This window comes from Hakea prostrata, chromosome 4, assembly GCF_041222555.1.
Source record: "Hakea prostrata isolate BN-2017 chromosome 4, UWA_Hpros_2, whole genome shotgun sequence".
NCBI lineage: Eukaryota > Viridiplantae > Streptophyta > Magnoliopsida > Proteales > Proteaceae > Hakea > Hakea prostrata.
Genome location: NC_142603.1, coordinates 27,344 through 45,151, shown reverse-complemented (window position 1 = coordinate 45,151; position 17,808 = coordinate 27,344). Strand labels below are relative to the sequence as shown.

General features: G+C 36.1%; 1 protein-coding gene across 21 annotated transcripts; it reads left to right on the top strand.

The window, feature by feature from the left end:
• The first annotated feature begins 2,367 nt into the window (after positions 1-2,367).
• LOC149016871 (uncharacterized) lies at positions 2,368-17,764 on the top strand. Of its 21 annotated transcripts, none has more exons than XM_089151105.1 (15): positions 2,368-2,627; positions 2,745-2,791; positions 2,889-3,164; positions 3,276-3,370; positions 4,334-4,721; positions 6,424-6,568; positions 6,660-6,769; positions 7,058-7,148; positions 9,142-9,233; positions 12,024-12,137; positions 13,318-13,431; positions 16,389-16,616; positions 17,100-17,181; positions 17,509-17,601; positions 17,729-17,764. In XM_089151105.1, exons 3-5 carry the CDS (start codon positions 2,981-2,983, stop codon positions 4,598-4,600), a joined length of 546 nt encoding a protein of 181 aa, XP_089007231.1. In that variant the 5' UTR covers positions 2,368-2,627; positions 2,745-2,791; positions 2,889-2,980; the 3' UTR covers positions 4,601-4,721; positions 6,424-6,568; positions 6,660-6,769; positions 7,058-7,148; positions 9,142-9,233; positions 12,024-12,137; positions 13,318-13,431; positions 16,389-16,616; positions 17,100-17,181; positions 17,509-17,601; positions 17,729-17,764. The 21 variants fall into 21 exon arrangements, with proteins under 21 accessions (XP_089007231.1, XP_089007227.1, XP_089007237.1 ...); XM_089151101.1 differs by adding an exon at positions 15,051-16,296 and having other exon boundaries at positions 16,389-17,181; XM_089151111.1 differs by having other exon boundaries at positions 6,471-6,568; positions 16,389-17,181.
• Positions 17,765-17,808: the final 44 nt, after the last annotated feature.

The following is a 17,808-nucleotide window of genomic DNA, read 5'->3' as shown; positions in this document are numbered from 1 at the left end:
TCGTAGGTCTAGGTTGCGATGTTGAGTTTATTTTAGTTGTGATGTTTGAGTGGATTATACTCTGCGTTGGTTTCTTAATTTGATAGTTGCAACCACGAAATACATCTCTTCAATATCTACGCATTTAAGTTCCAGGTTCCGCCCGCTTTCTGTTCTCTTCACCCCCCCTAAAAAAAAAATTTATCATGGTAATATTTACGATATGATGACTGATGAGAACAGAAGAGATCCTGCCGTTTTACTCGCTATCGTTTTCCTCTTGCCACCCACTTCTGGAAGCAGAACTCGTTACCCCCATTAATTATTATCTGAATATGCTTCAGTTTTCCATCTATATTGAATTAATTCAGTATTGTGACGCACTAATGTGTTTGTAATTGATTGAAGGATGTAATGCTTGGTCGTAGAGTGTTCATCTGCTAGTTGCAAAGTGTATATCGTAAGTTCCCTAATTGATTACTGAGAGAGCATCGCTAGCTCCTTGTGAAATACTCATACAAAAATTCAAGTCAAAATGGGTTCGGAAATCAGAAATAATTGACTCCTTGATTCCTCGGGATCGTTATGACGACTACTATTAGGTTTCTAGAGTATCAGTTGGTAACAGTTGTGTTAGCGATGTTGCCAGTTAATCGGTATGTATGCACACACACACTCACACACACACACTCACTCATTATTCTTTTTGTAGGTCTAAAATTAAAATAAAAAGATTTAATCTTTTTTTATTAGGTTTTGAATTTTAAAAGTTGCAGCGCAGTGAATTGAAAATTATTCCTTTCTCATACGCATGTACCATCCGATATGGAATGAACAATGTATATTATGGATTTAAGAGTTAAATGACAAATGATTTTTTAGATTTTGAGATTCAAAAGAATGATAAATGATTTTAAAATTAGTATGGTGTTCATGAAGTCAAGTGTTGGTGTCAATTCTGCCGCAAAGTTAGATCTAACCAAACGATTTGTTATGTTTCGAACTGGATTGATTTCTTTGTGCTTGTTTTATGTTCTGCTTACTTGCAACTGATTATAAAGAATAATGTTAGAAACGAAGAAGATCAACTTGATTGGCGATCCATCTTTGACGAGCAAGTGAATGGAATTCGAATTGAAGAAAACCAGAGCTCAAATGAACCCTAGAAGGAGAGAAAAGGCAGTGATAATTAATTAAAGTTAATTGATAGATTACAATTACAATTTTAGACTTAATTAATCACATCTTTTAGTGAAGATTCGAGGGTATTCTAGAAAACTAAAATGTAACCACAATATGAGTATTACATATTATCTATTAATAATTAATACATATAAATAGAAAATTACAGTTTTAGATATCATTTATTAATGACTTATGAATTTAAGAGAAAAATACAAGTTTGTTTTACACGTGCAAATGCAGGTGGTGATATCTATTTGAATATTAATTTTATATAATGAACTATGCAAAATTTACTTTAAACATATTTTCAAAGTTGAATTTGAATGAGCTTAATGTTTTTAAGGATCAATTTATATTACCATTAAGTGTACTTTGATTATTAGTAATTGTTTTTATATTAGTCATAAGATTTGTTTTTCCTTCTAATGCAGAATTTGAACACCTTCCTAGATGTTGAAATTCTAGTGTGCATAACTGGATTCCTCCACATTGCAAGATCTTGAGGTTTTTCTGAAGAAGAAACGATTAAGAGAATTGATAGCAGGTAGATGACCATAAACAGTTATTTATTTATTATCTTTTCTCGAAAAGATTGATAGCCCCCATAAATTTTTTCGAATTTCGAATAAGATATTTTTTCAATATATTAATAAAGAATAAATTATTAATGTTTTATCATTATTACATTTATGTATTCAAACGATGCTTGGTTGATTTTGATTAGTTTCTTCTTCTTCTTCAATTAATATTTTATAGTTTTTAGGAGAAACTCTTCTTATTCTTACGCTAGTTGTTGCTAATTATTATCAATGTAGTTAGGGAAGAAGGCTATTTTGGGAAGTAAAAATGTAGCCATGAATTTGACGTAATTAATTGTATCAATGTAGTTAGTGAAGAAGACTATTTTCGGAAGTAAAAATATAGCATGAGTTTTGAGTTCGTGTTTTTATAATAAAAATAGTATGATACATATATATATATATATATATCATACTACTATTATAAAAGCATGAACTAAAGAGAGATGGCTACATTTCTCTTTTCTTAAATGTCCTTATTCATTCAATCCTTTTGACCATAAAATCCTTAATTAAGAACGACCAAACTTGTAATTTGACATATAATAATATAATTATTGTTATTCTTTAATGAAATTCAACGGTTCATATTCCAAGGTTAGTATTCCAAGAGAATTGGCCTCTCCCAATATTCGTTCATAAAGAAACCATTTCTATTCTAGAATCTCTGACTTCCATCTAGCCCTAAACCTCTTTCTTCATTTCTCCCTCTCCAAGATCTACCTTCACAACGAGATTCTACCCATGATTCCTTTAATCTTCTCTCTTCCTCTCTCTATCTTCTCGAAAGTCATTCCCTCTACACCCTTTCTCTTACGGAAAAAAGAAAAGAGAGGATTCTACGAGTTTCTCTTGGAAGAAATGGGGAAGAAAGCAGTTCAACAGGTTTGAGTTTATTTTCTCTTCCGTTAGCTTGCGTTGTTGATTAGTGAATAGTGATTTCTAAAGTAACTATTACTTCCAGGTTTGAATAGTGATTTCTAAAGTAAATATTACTTGCAGGTTGCTAAAGTTTTCTCTTCTAATCCACCTACGAAATCAAAAGAAAGGTATTAGCTTTTACACTTAATAAGCAGTTTCGTTGTTCTTGAGGCGTTTATGGTGATCAATTAATGTTTGGGTGGTTTTCTTTTATTTCGTTTTTAGGGAAGAGGAATGCCAAGGAGAGCTTGGAGAAATTGGTGAGGGCCAAGAAGCAGAAAATAGCTGAGCAAGAGCTTTTGAAGAAACAGAACATAATGGAGTCGACATCACAGAAACAACTGATGGTGGTGGGAATCGACGAGAGCGAGAACAGTTTCTACGCTCTCAAGTGGGTTCTCGATCACTTCTTTGTGCCCTACCCTACCAATCCCCCTTTTAAGCTTCTTGTTCTTCATGCCAAGCCTTTTCCTACTTCGGTTGTCAAAATCTCCGGACCTGGTAAGCCTCCGCCCTTCTTACCTGCATTTTTCAACTTCTCTCGGTTAAATTCTACTTGTTTGCGTTTCTTGGATAACTGAGGTTCCCTTCTGATGTTACTTCGATTTGCAGGACTTGCCGAAGTTTTGCCTATTGTCCAATCAGATCTCAAGAGGAAAGCAGTTAAAATTGTAGCGAAGGCCAAGGAGCTCTGCCAAAGGAAATCTGTAAGAATCATCCTAATAATGATTTTACTCATGAATCCTACCCAATACCCACGAAGAAAAACGGGGGAAATTTTAATCCGGCGTTTGAAATTACTCTCGCTATTAAGTTTTTGGATTTCTGAAAAAGGTTAGATTCATATAAGTTGTGATAAAATTCTTATGGCCGTATTTGTTCCCTGTAGAAGATCGTAAGTGGTAAAACACCTTCTCAACAACCAAACTATCTTTCTGTGCCCTAGCCAAAAATTTGTTGTTCTAAACTGAATCTTGCAATTGTAAAGTCATTGGGAATATCTTCTCTGATTACAGTAGAGAAAATTTGAATAAAGTTGTGATAATTAAGTGTTTTAACCTGGTCATTTTACCATCATACGAAGCTCTACTGAGCAATTTGATAAATATGCAAGTGGATGATGTAATAGTAGAGGTGGTAGAGGGAGATGCTAGGAATGTTCTCTGTGAGACTGTAGAAAAACGCCATGCTTCCATGTTGGTGGTAGGGAGTCATGGTTATGGAGCTATGGAAAGGTGAGCTTATGATCCTCGAGTATCATTGATTGATACATGGTAGGAGCAAAGAAACAAATTTAGGGGAATCCAATTTCATCGTCTGTTTATTACTTTGAATATCATTTTCTTTTTCATTATCTTGTCTTCATTGTGCATTTCCAACATTTTGAATAGTGCTACTGAATTTGATTTCATGGCTACCGCAGAACCATCATTAAAACCCTGATATTTAAAGTTGAAATATTATATAAATACTTCTAGAACATGAAGCATATTGCCAAATTTTCTTCTTATACTATAAACTGTGGCCAAATGATACTGTATTGAATAGAGAATTTGGGTAACGAATTCTCTGGGCCGAAATTTCGTCATTATACTATAGACTTTGGACAAATGATATGTATTGAATAGGGAATTTGATAAAAGAGCTGAAAACTTCAGTTTTTGCTCCAGGGTATGCTTTTTGTGTCCCAAAATGAGTATGCTTACACACTTGAAGTGGGTGGCATAATATATACAATAACTGATGTGGAAGAGCTCGGAGTGTGGATGAAGGCTTGTTTGGAGGATCACCCTCTCTTTGAAGCAGTCACAGAAGAAGAGCTTAAAGCGGACCCAGTTGTGAAGCTCTTGACTTCTGCTACTGAGGAAGGGCAGAAAGTGGCTCGAAATGAAGGTCAAACATTTCAGGCAGTTTATAGAACGCATTGCAGCCCCTGAGGAGAAAGCAGATTAATTAAAGAAGCTTGGTGAATTTTGGTCCTCCGTAAGAACTTAGAGATGGCATGCTGGACAGTTCCAGATTGATTCGGATTGCTTAGCATACGATAGCTACACTGGGGTACTAATATTGCAACATATCCTGCTATGTGCACTATATTGTAGTCTAGATATGCATCTATCTGCAGTGTCTACATTTTCCGTCCCCTGTTTTACATATTGCTAATTTGGTTTGATCAGTTAGAATTGTAATGGATAGATAATTCATATTTATTCTCTCTCAATCTGGGCTGCCTACATTTTTCATCTTGTGTTTTACATATTTTGAATTTGATCAACTGGAACTGTTAGGAATGGGATATTCATATCTATGATGTTTTTCCTTACTATCTTTGTGATAAAGCTTTTGTGAGAATGCCATATTTCCCTCTCTAAACCATTAGCTGAGTGGAAACCTAAGAGTTGTAGAAAGTATGCAGCACAGAAATTGTAGACATGAACAGCAAAGAGGGAGAGGAGGAAGAAGCAATGGTAGATGATTTGAGAGTCTCATCAAGGATCTCATGATCAGTTTCCTGTTGCCTGCTGGGGCTTTAGTCATAAGCTATATCATGCCTAACCTCCTCTGTCATTGAACTGTGGTTGAGAAAATCATTGTGGTACTTCCGAGATGGAGAGAACGATTCCTATATCAAGATAGAATGATACAGTGAAAAACCAATTTCATTGGTATTTTGAATAGAATAGAAGTGTAGATCATAATGGTTCTTCTTCCCTTGAGATGATGGTTGTCCCAACTGACTGGATCTCTAGGGTGGAATTTTGCTTAGTGTAAACCTAAGAATAAACGTGCAGCTAAAACTGAAAATGAAATTGCTCTAGCTGGAAAGGGTTGCTTGTCTTACGTGGATTTCCTCTGTTGATAGGTTCCTAGACCTGCTTCCCTTTATTTTATTACCTCCTCTGATATTTTACCTCACTCTTCAGTAGAATTAGCTGATCCTTCAGGGGTTACTGACCCATGGGCATGTCTTGAAAGTGCTATGTTCCCTGTGCTTAACATGGTTCTTGGGTATTTTGAAAATGAATAAAAATATTAAATCAGCCAAAAAGACTTCTTTTGACACATTTCTTAACAGACGGGGGTGCTCTTTCTTTTCTTTTTCTTTCTTATTTTTCTGGGGGAAGGAAAAGAACCCGGGGGGGGGTGTTTGTGTGGGTGTTAGGGAGGAGTGGTGTACTGGAGAGGTGGCCAATGCTCAACCTGAGAATTGACAGCCCTAGCCTGTGCTCACCCAGCATTGGCCTTGAGCTTGCCCAGCCCAAGCATCGGCAGCAGTAAAGCTGGCTTTTGGCTTGGAAGTTTCTGGATTGTACTTGGGCAGGTTATTCTGTCATGCACTTCATTCATTGTTGTTTAGTTCAAAAGCTTCTAAAATTGTTGAATCGATAGAAGTGTTAATAAGTAATTAGTGGATAAGATTCAAAGTGCAGTTCATATGAAACTTAGAACAGCTGACATGAAGCAACCTGATAATTGAGAACCATAACGAAAACATTCTTCTTTTTCTTTTTTGGTAGAAAGAACGAAAGCATGACGAACTATAATTATTCTTTTAGAGTGTTATAACAATGTCAATCATGCACAACATATCTATCTAATACAACTCAGCATATTATTCCTAGAGGAATGTTGTTAGGTGCTTTTTTTTTGGGATTTCAATTAGCTCTTCCTCAACTGTTGTAGTTTCAAGGGTTGCATGAAGTCTGGTTCCAGTCACACCTGTTGTTGCTCTAAGTTCATCCCCTGTTGTGACTTTCAGATTTTCTACTATTGCTGCTATACCTTCTTCTGTTGCATCAAATGCAGTTCGGGTACCCTCTCCTTCATCAGCTCTTACCCCAATCGACTGTTTCAGGGGATATTGTGGTTCCTGTTGTCGTGGATAATGTTGCCACTCCTACAATGTATTTTCCTTTTTCAAGATATATCTGTCATCTGTGTTTGTTTGTTTTCAAGATAATTTTTGTTATCACCTTCTTATGTTGACACTTGCAGGACCAAGTTCGAGAATGCATCTCAAGGTGGTGCAACATCCATTGATGGGGCTTCTGCTCAGGGATCGTGAAGATCTTTTTGAAAACGACGTTGTGGAATTGCAGAAAAATGTGGGTAAACATAACGGGGAGCATGCATATGCCTTTTTATTGGAATGTAGAGAACATCTATCTAATACAGCTCAGCATATATTCCTATAGGAATGTCTGAATTTTATAGTTGTTGGAAAAAATAGTGAATTTTCCTGAATTTTATTTGAGGATTACCAAATATTAGTTTGAAGAGCCTGAAATTTCTGTCTTAGTAGTTGATGATGTTTGACCTCATAATTAATATATGGTGCGCTACCACTAAATACTAATAAGTTATTAATTGTGGTGGCTTGGATCATGTTATAGGTTTTGCAGGTTACTTCATCCCATTGTATTTGGTAAGTAATCGAGAACATTAATGGATATCGACAGATATAGGCTTCCCACCTCACTGAAGGTCAGAATTCAGGAAATTTTTTTTTTTTATTTATTCTGCATAACATTTTACATATTAGAAAAAAATTACATTATTTCAAACAAAAGTTTAACATTGTCTCAGATTTTCAGAATTAAAGAAATTCACTATAAATCAATTATTCAAGCATAAATCGACATGAATAAACCACACGTGCATCTGCACGTGCGTCCTTACTAGTATATATATATATATATATATATATATATATATATATATATATATATATATATATATATATATATATATTTATTTATTTATTTATATATTCAACCGGCATTAAAGCGTCAAGGGTTTATAAGCGCGTCGGTCGATTCGTATTCTTTTGGGTATAAATAATAAGTGTCTGTCAATTTTGACCTCATTCCAACAGTTATTTTTCCCGCTTCATTTCCCTGTGTTGAAACGATTCGAATTCTTGAGAAGCTTAAGAAAGATCCAAACCCGGCCGATATGATCGACCGTTTTCAGTATTTATGATTCACCATTCTAGGTTTTCAAAGAACTTCAGATGGAGTGAGCGGTTTTCTATTTTTTTTTTATTCACTTTGCTCTTCCTGGTTCATCCGTCACCTTCGTCTCTTATTCTTCTTCTCGTATTTTTCGCCATTCTTGTCATTGTTCGATTATTCTTTCCGAAGTTCAATAGACTGATTTAGCATTTAGGGTTTTCTCGTTCTATCCACCATGGCTAGTTTCGCCACTCTTCATAGCCTTCGTGTATCTCTTTTTCCCAAAAGATATCGCTTCTCCTAATATAAATCTCCAGAAACAGGAAATCCGAAGGTTTCAGATCTTCCTTTGTTTTTTTCTTCTTCGTCGTCTTCCGTCTCTCCCCTCGATTATCTATAGGGACGATAGTGTTTTCGGCTTTCACGAGCAAGGTGATCTGGCTGATTGTTGTATCGTTTTTCTTTGCTTTTCGTGACAACGGAGCTTGGGGATCGAATTGCGTCTTATTTTGTGAAGTGGTCTGGGAAACGTACTTTGGGGGTTGTCTTAGGGGTGGACCACTAGCGATTCTCTTATTGCCTTGACTATGCCAAATACGGCGGTGAGAGGCTGGAGACACTTCTTACTTATTATCAAGTCGCTAACCCTTTCTTCTAGTAGCGATCCGGTGATCCGTCGTTGAAGAAGCTTGGCTTCTATCCGGTTCTGTCCCCGTTTCAGGTATAACGATCGTTTTCGTTCATCTCTTTCCTACATGTTTCGGATAAAAAATTAAATTTAGATTTATGTGTTTCTAATGAAGATTCCCGCATTCTTCAACATAAAGTCCTTCTTACTCGTTTTTCATTTTGTCTGTTGATTTTAATCTGTTCTAGAGTGTGGTCAAGGGTGCTCTATCTAAATCCTTCGATTTGCTGAATATTTCAGTAGATCCATATCATATTTTAGAAACTGAAAATATGTCATTGTTCTCCTAATATTAATTTTATCACCTGTCATTATCTCATCTACTTATCCATCGCTCTTGTCTGATTCATCACATTTCTCTGCAAACTCAAGTGTGCTTTTCGTAACTGCTGCAGCTTAAAATCTGCTTTGTCTCATGTTAGCTTAGGAACTTGGGTCAAATTGCAAGCCCGTGGTTTACCTGGTTCAAGGCTGCTAATTTGCCTGCTTTGTTTGCACTTTTGAGTTACCCCATTTATCCCATATAAGCTCTGTCCTCTTGATGCCAAGGATACTCCTGACACCCCTGCTATGGCTACACAGAAACTAGAGCAGACGGGTCCTGTCAAACTAAACAAATTTTTTGTGGTTGGAATGATGCTTCTTGCTGTCTCATTATGAGTCCCCAGGTAAGTGGGGTACATCTTTTGTTAATTATCTGATGAATCAAATCCTGTAAGATCTCGTGATAAGTGTGTAGGTGATATCTAACTTTTTTCCATCATGGACAACATTCTACATGCTATTGATTGGATTCATTTAATGCTATCGCTCATGTTACATTGGTTAAATACAGTTGGATCAAGATGCTTGTTTGCAACTTCGCTACTTACATAAATGTATTGGAATGCCTTATGGTCTAAGGGAAAAGCATGGAGTGTCATCTAGGTATGACCGAATCTGTTCCTATTATTTTGTAATATGAAGTGACAAATTTTTAGGTAATGCCTTACTAGTTACTTGTGATGAAAAAAAAGAAATCGGTGTTTCCATTTATTGCTTGAATGTCCTATTAATATTATTTATTCCCACATCTTAGGGTTTCTAATAACATTATTTACCAGTAAACAACAAGAAAAAGTTGCATGAATTATAATTATTGGATTAGACAGAGACACAGGAAAAAGGAGAAAGAGAAAGCTGAAACAATGAACAAACCCAATTCACCCACAATCCACATCAGCATTCAGTTTTCCTCAAAACTGCTGTCAGAAGCAGAATACGGCCTTCCGACTATTTTTCCATAGAACAATCCATGTTTACTGTAGGGAACGGAGCAATGCAGTGGCTAATCTTGTCTTGTCAGTAGAGAAAGATGAAACTAGTATGACACTAGGGTACAGAACCTATGGAGCAATCAGAATCAAACAAATAGTGCTAGCTATTTACATTATTGGATAAGTTCCAGCATGAATATCTTTTGTTGACTGTTATTCCATTTGAGAAACGTGGTATACTTTTCATAAAGCTTCACTGTAGATGTGCCTGTGAAGATTTGTACCCATTTCATCATCTTCGTCTTATCCTTGCCTTGTGAATAGGATCAGGGTATTGGATCACAAATGATGCTCCTCTTTGCAGGATTAAAGTGTTAGCCATCCCAGAATTTTTAAATTACTACTAGACCACTTCAAAGTAATTAATATAGACATACTAAAGTTTTGATAATAATTACCAACTAATTGGCAAGGCATATAATAAAATGGAATAAAAATGGAAACGAAGAGTGCCAAATATCTATCTGGGACCAGTGGGGTGTGTGTGCATCTGAGTTGGGGCAGTTAAAGAGGTCTGAGGAATTGAGGGTATGGAGGAAATGGATAAAAACATGAAAAATAGGCGGTTGGGAACGCCTTATCTCTTTGCTAGTTGTTTTCCTCTTCTTTCTTCCTTTTTAGTTGTTCCTCTCCACACTTTCCTTAGGAAGAAGAAAGAGTGAGGGGTTTGGTGGTGATATGGATTTGAGAGGATGAGTTAGTGATATTGGGAAGGGAAATATGTGGGTAGGGACTAGGGAGGATGTGAAGAGAGGGTTTTGGTTGGAGAGAAAGAGAGGAGAGGAAATGAGGAGGCGAGGTCTCGTTTTTTAAAATTAAATAAAGTGAAAAGTAAAGATAGGAGGCAAGTGAAGAGAGGGGAGCAACAAGGAGAGGAGGAACTAAAGAGGCAGGGGCCCAACTCAACAGAGAATCTCTTTAGAAGTGGGAGGAGTTGGGTTTATGTAGGCGAAGTGGTAAGGAAGGAGTGGAGTAGCTAGAAAGTAGGAGGAAAAAGGGGGAAGGAGATGCAGTTGGTAGCTAGACAGTGGAAGGGAAAAAGAGAGGGGATGAGATTTGGTAAGGAAAAGAAGAATAAAGGAAAAGGGAGGGTATTTTTGGTGTTCTCACTTGATTATCAAAGAGGGGGTTTTTAGTACGGAGAAGTAAAGGTAATCCGAAGAGAGTGACACGGATGTAATTCTTGGAGGAAGTTAGGAATAAGAGTATAAAAATGGTGGTATGGACAAAACAGTTTTTTCTGTAAATGGGGGAAAAACATTAAAGGGAAGGGGTGGCATCTTGATAATCAATATGTCCCGTTAAGTTTAAAAAAAAAAAAAAAAAAAAAAAAGAGATGTGGCTACCTCAGGGAGTCCTAAATGTGATCTTTTTGTTGTAAACTTCAGATGGGGATATCTTTTGGTCGATGAGCCTGATTCACTTTCCAACTGTAATTGGTAATGGATTTTTTTTGAGATTTACTAAATGTGGCTACCTCAGGAGTCCTTAATGGAATTTCCTCCCCTCTCTTATGGGCTGCAATCAAGAGCCTAAATTTTGTGTGCAAGTAGTCCCCTGCTCACATGTCTAGTTTAGGGAAAACAGAATAGATCATGGGCCTCATGGCATGATATTGGGTTCTATCTTTTTGTTGTTTCTGAAAAAAAGGGGTTCAAAATGATATACTCAGCAAAAAAGTTTGTTAAACACAATTGGATAGCTGAAAATGGAAGGGAGATTACTGACATATTTGAATATGCTTCTGTAATTTAAAAGGTTCTAGGCTGTGGTGTGCCCTACCTATACAAGTGTTGGAATTGTGACATGGCAAAAGATGGAAGAAGAAGTCCTTCCTATGTGGGCCATGTAAATGACTTTCTGACTATGCCTTAATGCTCTGAATGTTGGGAAGCCATGAAAATAATTAGGTGCAGAACAAGGAGGGTTATAAGCATAGCCACAGGAAGTGGGTTCAACATTGAATGAACTATGGTTCAGGTTACACCATACTACGAGTTTTCCAGTTTTGTAGAAGTACCCTAGGTTGTGATTTAGGATTTCTACCTCCAGATTTTCTGAACTGATTATGATTGAAGTTATAATTTTCTTTAAATAGTCATAAAGTTCTTTATCAGTCCATGATTTATGGTGAATAAGATTTGGCTTTTTGGCTTCTAGTTCTTGGGTGATTCACAACATTCCAGCCCTTATTGTGGTGATCCATTAGTTGATTGGTTGTGATTCCATGGTCATATCCCCCTTTCTTATCTTCTTTCATTTTCCTTACACTTCTATTATTATTATTATTATTTTTTTTTCTAATGGGCATTGCGTTCTATCTAATATTTAACTGCGGTTTTTACTTGATAAAATAATAAATTCAAGTGTTCCTATTTTTTTTATGCCAAATCTGAGGCAGAGTAATGAGATGCTGCCAAGGATTTGCTGCACCTCCGGTAACGTTTAGGTTTTTAGTGCGACTCTACTCCAATGCTGCCAATCTTTCTTTCTTTGAGGAAAAGCGAGACAAAAGGTAGGTTCTTTTACTGGGATTTATCATTATAATTTATGTTGCAAATATGAGTGTTTAGAAGCATTTTCAATAATCTATATATTTTAATGGCCATTATTCCTCTACGAATTTTCTCAATTTGGTTCTGATTTTAAACAGTGGATGTCCTTTTGAGTGTTAAATCGTTGGTTTTGCTAATTGGAATGGAGGAGCAGGGGTGTTACTGTGGAGAGAAAAAAGAGAGAGATCATGATCAGGAAATGGGTAGCGGATGAAATGCTCTTTTTTTTCTTGTTAATTAATTAACATGTTTTGATTTTTAGTGGTGAACTCTGCAATTTTACACAAAGAGTAAGGAAGAAGAATAGAAGGAAACAATTGTTGGCGGAAGATTTTATCACACAAATATTATTCTACTTTTTATTAGTATGCTTCTTGCACTGCCTTTCTTCACAATGAATTTTTTCTCCTTGAGGATCCCTTGATCCTTTAAGCATAAATTTCCCAGTCTAGGATTCCATGTCTCTTTCGGCGTAAACCCCTTCAGATGCCATGTCTAGGATGTTGTAGCTATTTTTTTTAATTGGTTGCTTCTAGACTAGGAAAATCCAAATGCATTTTCAGAGTGGTTAATAATGGGAATTTAATTTTCTGGTTGCCTTGCGATTCCCAGTCTTTTTTAAGTTTTACAACATTTGATTCTTATCTAAACTTTGAGACAATTTCTAGGTTTCTGTTAATTTCAGCTAGGTCATAGAATTCTACAGTTCTTTTTGTTAAAATTTTAGGATTCTTGCTATGGTGATGAATGTAGAGATGTTGAACTGAGAGTTAGAACTTTGGCAGTGATGCACTTGTCCATATACTATTACCAATGTGTTGTATCAAAAGAAAACTTGATGTATGCATGGTTAAAGTTGAAGCTCTTATGCCTTTTGACTTTGTAAGAAAAGCAGAATAGATTTTTCCTAAGCTTGCCTTCCAGAACTTGTGCTACATTGTTTCTCCCTAGCTAATGTATTGGCAGAAACTGTTCTTATATGATCATGTTTCGTTATACTAATGGATTGGATTTGAATTCTCATACCCGTAGGATAATTCATGGAAAGATGATATTCAAGGAAGACAATGGTGTGGCTGTTTGAACAGTGCATCAGCTTTTTTATCCTTTTAATTTTTATTTTTTTTGTATATTGTACAGACTACAGAGACAGTTCTCCACTTCCCATGTTGGAGGCAGAGGAATTTGAGTGTGGAATACCAAATTAGATGCTGCACATTCCTTGGACTAAAAGCAACTTATGGCAGAACACAGGTGACTATTCCATTTTCCTTGCAAAAGGACCCCAAATGGGTACCGGATGAAACATCGATGCATTCTTCCTTTCCCCATCCCTCTTTTCTCCTTTTTGATTTCTCTTACTTGTTGAAACTATTGGTAGGTCTCTTCAGAAAACCTAAGTTGTGGAGCGTTTCCCACTTTTAAGGATATTAGTTATGAGTTTTCCTTTTTTATTTTTATTTTTTTAAATGTTGTATGTCTTGAATGTCTTGGTTGTTACTAGATAAGGCAAGCAGTTCTTTTTTGTTAGTTTATGCGCATCTCAGTTATTGGGGTTCCAGTGATCGAAATGGAAAAATGAAAAAGAAACAAAATAAGCCAAAAATTGGACTCTCTTCCTGCTACTGTTCCTACTTTCTGATGTTAACATATGTAAATCCATGTAATAGAGACGGAATAGTTTCAAAAGCTTCAGAAATATGTGCATATGTCCATAGTAATATGTGAAGAGAAGATTTTGCATCATGCATCTTGTTTCATTGAGGATTTTTCCAAATACCATCATCATCCTTCCTATATTTGTTTTCCTCTCATTTGGGGCTCTCCTATATTTCTGAACTAGGGCTTTTTTTTCTTCCTATTTATATTTGAAAAATTATTTGTATTCATCATCATCTCTAACTGGACTGGTTTGTTTCCCCATTCCTTATAAATGGCTGCACACATAGGCTGGTAGACCACTTTGGTATATAAACAACCAGAATAGAGGAAATTGGGTGCCTAAAGTTAATGGATTACTGTATGATAAGCACATGACAGAGTATAGCACGAATACCCATTCCTTATTAATGGCTGCACACATAGGCTGTTAGACTTCACTTTGGTATATAAACAACCAGAGAGGAAATTGGGTGCATAAAGTGAACGGATTACTGAATGATAAGCGCATAACAGAGTATAACACAAACCCTTTTTGTTGCAAATTCATATATTTTTATATATATAGCTGTTCTTCCTTGTGGATTATGAACTTGGATTCAGCAAAGATAAGTTATTTTAATCTATTTTGAAGTTTCTATTAGTAAAAAAATTGCAAGGGCTTTCTGATTGCAATAATGGTGATTTTGAGCTCTCTGCATAAGATTGTTGAATTATCTCTTTAATTCCATATACAAATACATAATACCTATCAAGTTCAATGATGGTATGGTCAGAGTATGATTATGAAATATATGATTGATTTTTTTTCTTCTTTTTATTTTGAATAAATTTATGCATTTCTGCTGGGTTTTTACTCACTGCTTGGTGAGACAAAAATGCTTACAAATGAGCCATTGCTGGAAAGCAGATTCATGCGGAAGTAGTACCCAAAATCTGAAAGTAACATAGATAAGAAGGGAGAAAGACTGAAAGAGACTGAACGTGACCTTTTGTCGTATCATGGTTAATATATAGTAATAGTACTTAAATTTTCAGTCTGAATCTGTAATTCTTCTTGCTCAAGCAGATTCTCAGTTAATGTTCAGATTGTTGTACTTGCACAGGAATGATTTCCCTCATGTTTCTGCTTCGATGCACCCCAACCCAACACACATCCCTTTGTATTTTTTGGTTGAGAGTCCATCTTAGTCTGCATCCTCTTTTCTTCCCAGGGAACTTGTAAGAAAGCATTGGAGAAGCAGATTGAACAGTTGGAACTTGGAAACAAAAAAGGCCAGAGGGCTAACAAATTTTATTGTACCTCTGGCACATAAGATCATTGCTGGGGCTGATTTTATGCTTTGATCCCTAGCAGATTTGAGCCTTGTGGTCTCATTCAGTTACATGCCATGTGATATGGAACAGCAAAATCCCTTGCTCTTACTGTATTTCCCTTATTTTTGCATCCATTAGGGGACGAGTTAACACCATTAAGGAAGTATCACTGGATTTCAGATGGGAGATTTCAATGGAGAGGTAACAACATTTGCCTTGTTGTGAGAGTTACCCCGTTAACATCTCAAAACTCTTGCATTTGGCTATTTAGTCTGATATTGTTGACCCAGCAAATGGTACCGTGGTCGTAGAAACTGTTAAAAGGGCTCCCAGGATGTTTCCTGGAAGGTAAGGAAAAATAAATATCTCAGCAGAGATTTGATTACTCATTGTATTTGGGATAGGATGTGAGTAGCGATTTGATTAGTTTCTTTATAATTTTTCTTTCCTTCTGGGTTTAATAAATTCTTCTTATTATTATAGTATTAGGGGGAGTGTTAGTTCCACGATTGTCAAAGTGCCACGAAGGTTGCCTAATACTCAAGAGGAAAACGCATGTTGGTTAGAAGTTGGAAGTGGGAAATTTGTGGATTTTAATTGAAAATTGGAAAACAATTGACAGATGGTATAGGCATTCACCTTTTCTACTACATACTCTCTTGACTGTACTTGCACAAATCTTGCTGTTAATGGTGCCTTCATGTTTTGTCTTCTTTCCTTGAAAGGTGTCTCATTCACCAAATCCTTAATGTCTTACTTGGGCTGTTTGATATTAGTAAGGTAATGGGGTGTTGCTGAGTCTGCTCTTTTTTTTTTTTTTTTTTTTTTTTGGGGGTCTTTGTCTTTATTTTGACCGATGATGTCATTTTGTGCTCAAAAGAAAGTGTGCATCTGTTGTTGGAGAGGGAATGGATGCTGCCTCAGCTTTATGGAAATTTCTCAAATTTTCTTTTTGGTTTTTTTTTTTTTTTGGGGGGGGGGGGGTGGAGAAGTGGGTGATGAAGATTCAGAATTTGAGTTGACGCTTCTTATTTTCCCTTTACATTTGTAAACCACCGCTGATGATTGATCTCTATCTCACTCCGATGACGGATCGATAAGTGAAGTCTCCTACTCGTACACCACATGTTGAGCAAATAATTGGTTTGTTTTTGCGTAAATTTCCGTCGTGCTTTCATCTTGTTGTGTATCTCTTTAGGTAATTCTCATGGTTTTGTCTTCTAATGTTGTTACAGAGAAGGAAATATGAACCGCTAATCTCAGGTTTTCTTGTCTGCTGGTGACATGCATCTAGCTTATTGGTACGTCAGTGAAACTAGTCCGACAATTTGTGAGGTTTGGGGACTGGTGAGACAGGTAGTGAAGCTCCAGAGGGACACTCTTGCTCTGCGCATGGCATGCCTTCTCTTCGACTAGTTATTGAGGGAAGCTCCAACCATATCAGAATGTCTTCATACCTATGGGTCTCTGATTTGTCATCTTTCAATTTCAACTCTTCCAAACTATTTCGATATTGTTCCTTCATATTCTTCGGTTACATGAGCTTTTTCTTATTTCTTGTAGACTGTGTTAATATGGGGTAGGCGTTCCGTATTTGCAATTATTCCTATATATATATATATATATTTTTTTTTTTTTGGGTAAATAATTATTCCTATATGTTTGTATTACATTGCATTATCGTATTCAGTATATTCTCGCGCTTGATTACATGAACTTCAGTTTTCATTTTCTGCATTCATACGTTCCTATGAGCTGGCAGGGTTTGTATTTTACATCATTGCCATGTGCATGGGTTTATCTCGCGTTACTGTTCTGTGAGTTTCTCTTAGCCTACAAAATTGATCTTCTCCTGAGAAAGGGGAAGGAATATGAAAGATTGCTGTATCTTCTTTCTAATGTTCGATCTGCTGGTACAATTGAACTTACCAAACTGGTGCATGCAGGCACAAACAACACTGGAAGCTTGTGGTGATTGTTTAAAAACAAGCAAGTAGCCGAATAAAAAAGATATACCTAATGAATCAAGTATGTTCCAGTTTTCTTACTCATACTTCTCATCTTGAAGCAAAAAATTTGTTCTTCCTTGCTTTCAGTTTGCTTACGCAGAATACCTCTGATTTTTGAGGTCAAACATGTCGAGTCTAATTAAGTTATTCAGCAGATGAAAATCCCTTGATTATTATTTTATATCATAGAAAAATCATTGAAATTGTAACTTTGGTATAGTGGTAGTTTGATTAAGTTGCTTTGCTTTGTATTTGGATGCCTGTCCATTGCAATGTATCTAACTTGGGTTTTTGTCCTTTTTCCCACATGCACATGGAAATGATGTATCTTCTATTTTGACTTTAGGAAGTGCTTTTATAAGAAGCTTATAGATGAGCAGGCAGATTGCTGTCCTATATGCAATATAGATCTTAGTTGTGCTCCAGTGGAGAAGCTCAGGTCAGCTCATTCTTTTGTTCCTACTTTACAAAAAATTTAAAATGTTATTGTTTGAGTCATGCATATTGTGTATGTACTTGCTACTTATTGCTCAATTGCTACCGCTTATTATTGTCCTCTCTACTAGGTTACAGCGATGGCCAGTTTTCTTCAATCAGGTAGATTGGATGGTAGGATAGAAGAAAAACAAAACAGGAAAACGTTGTT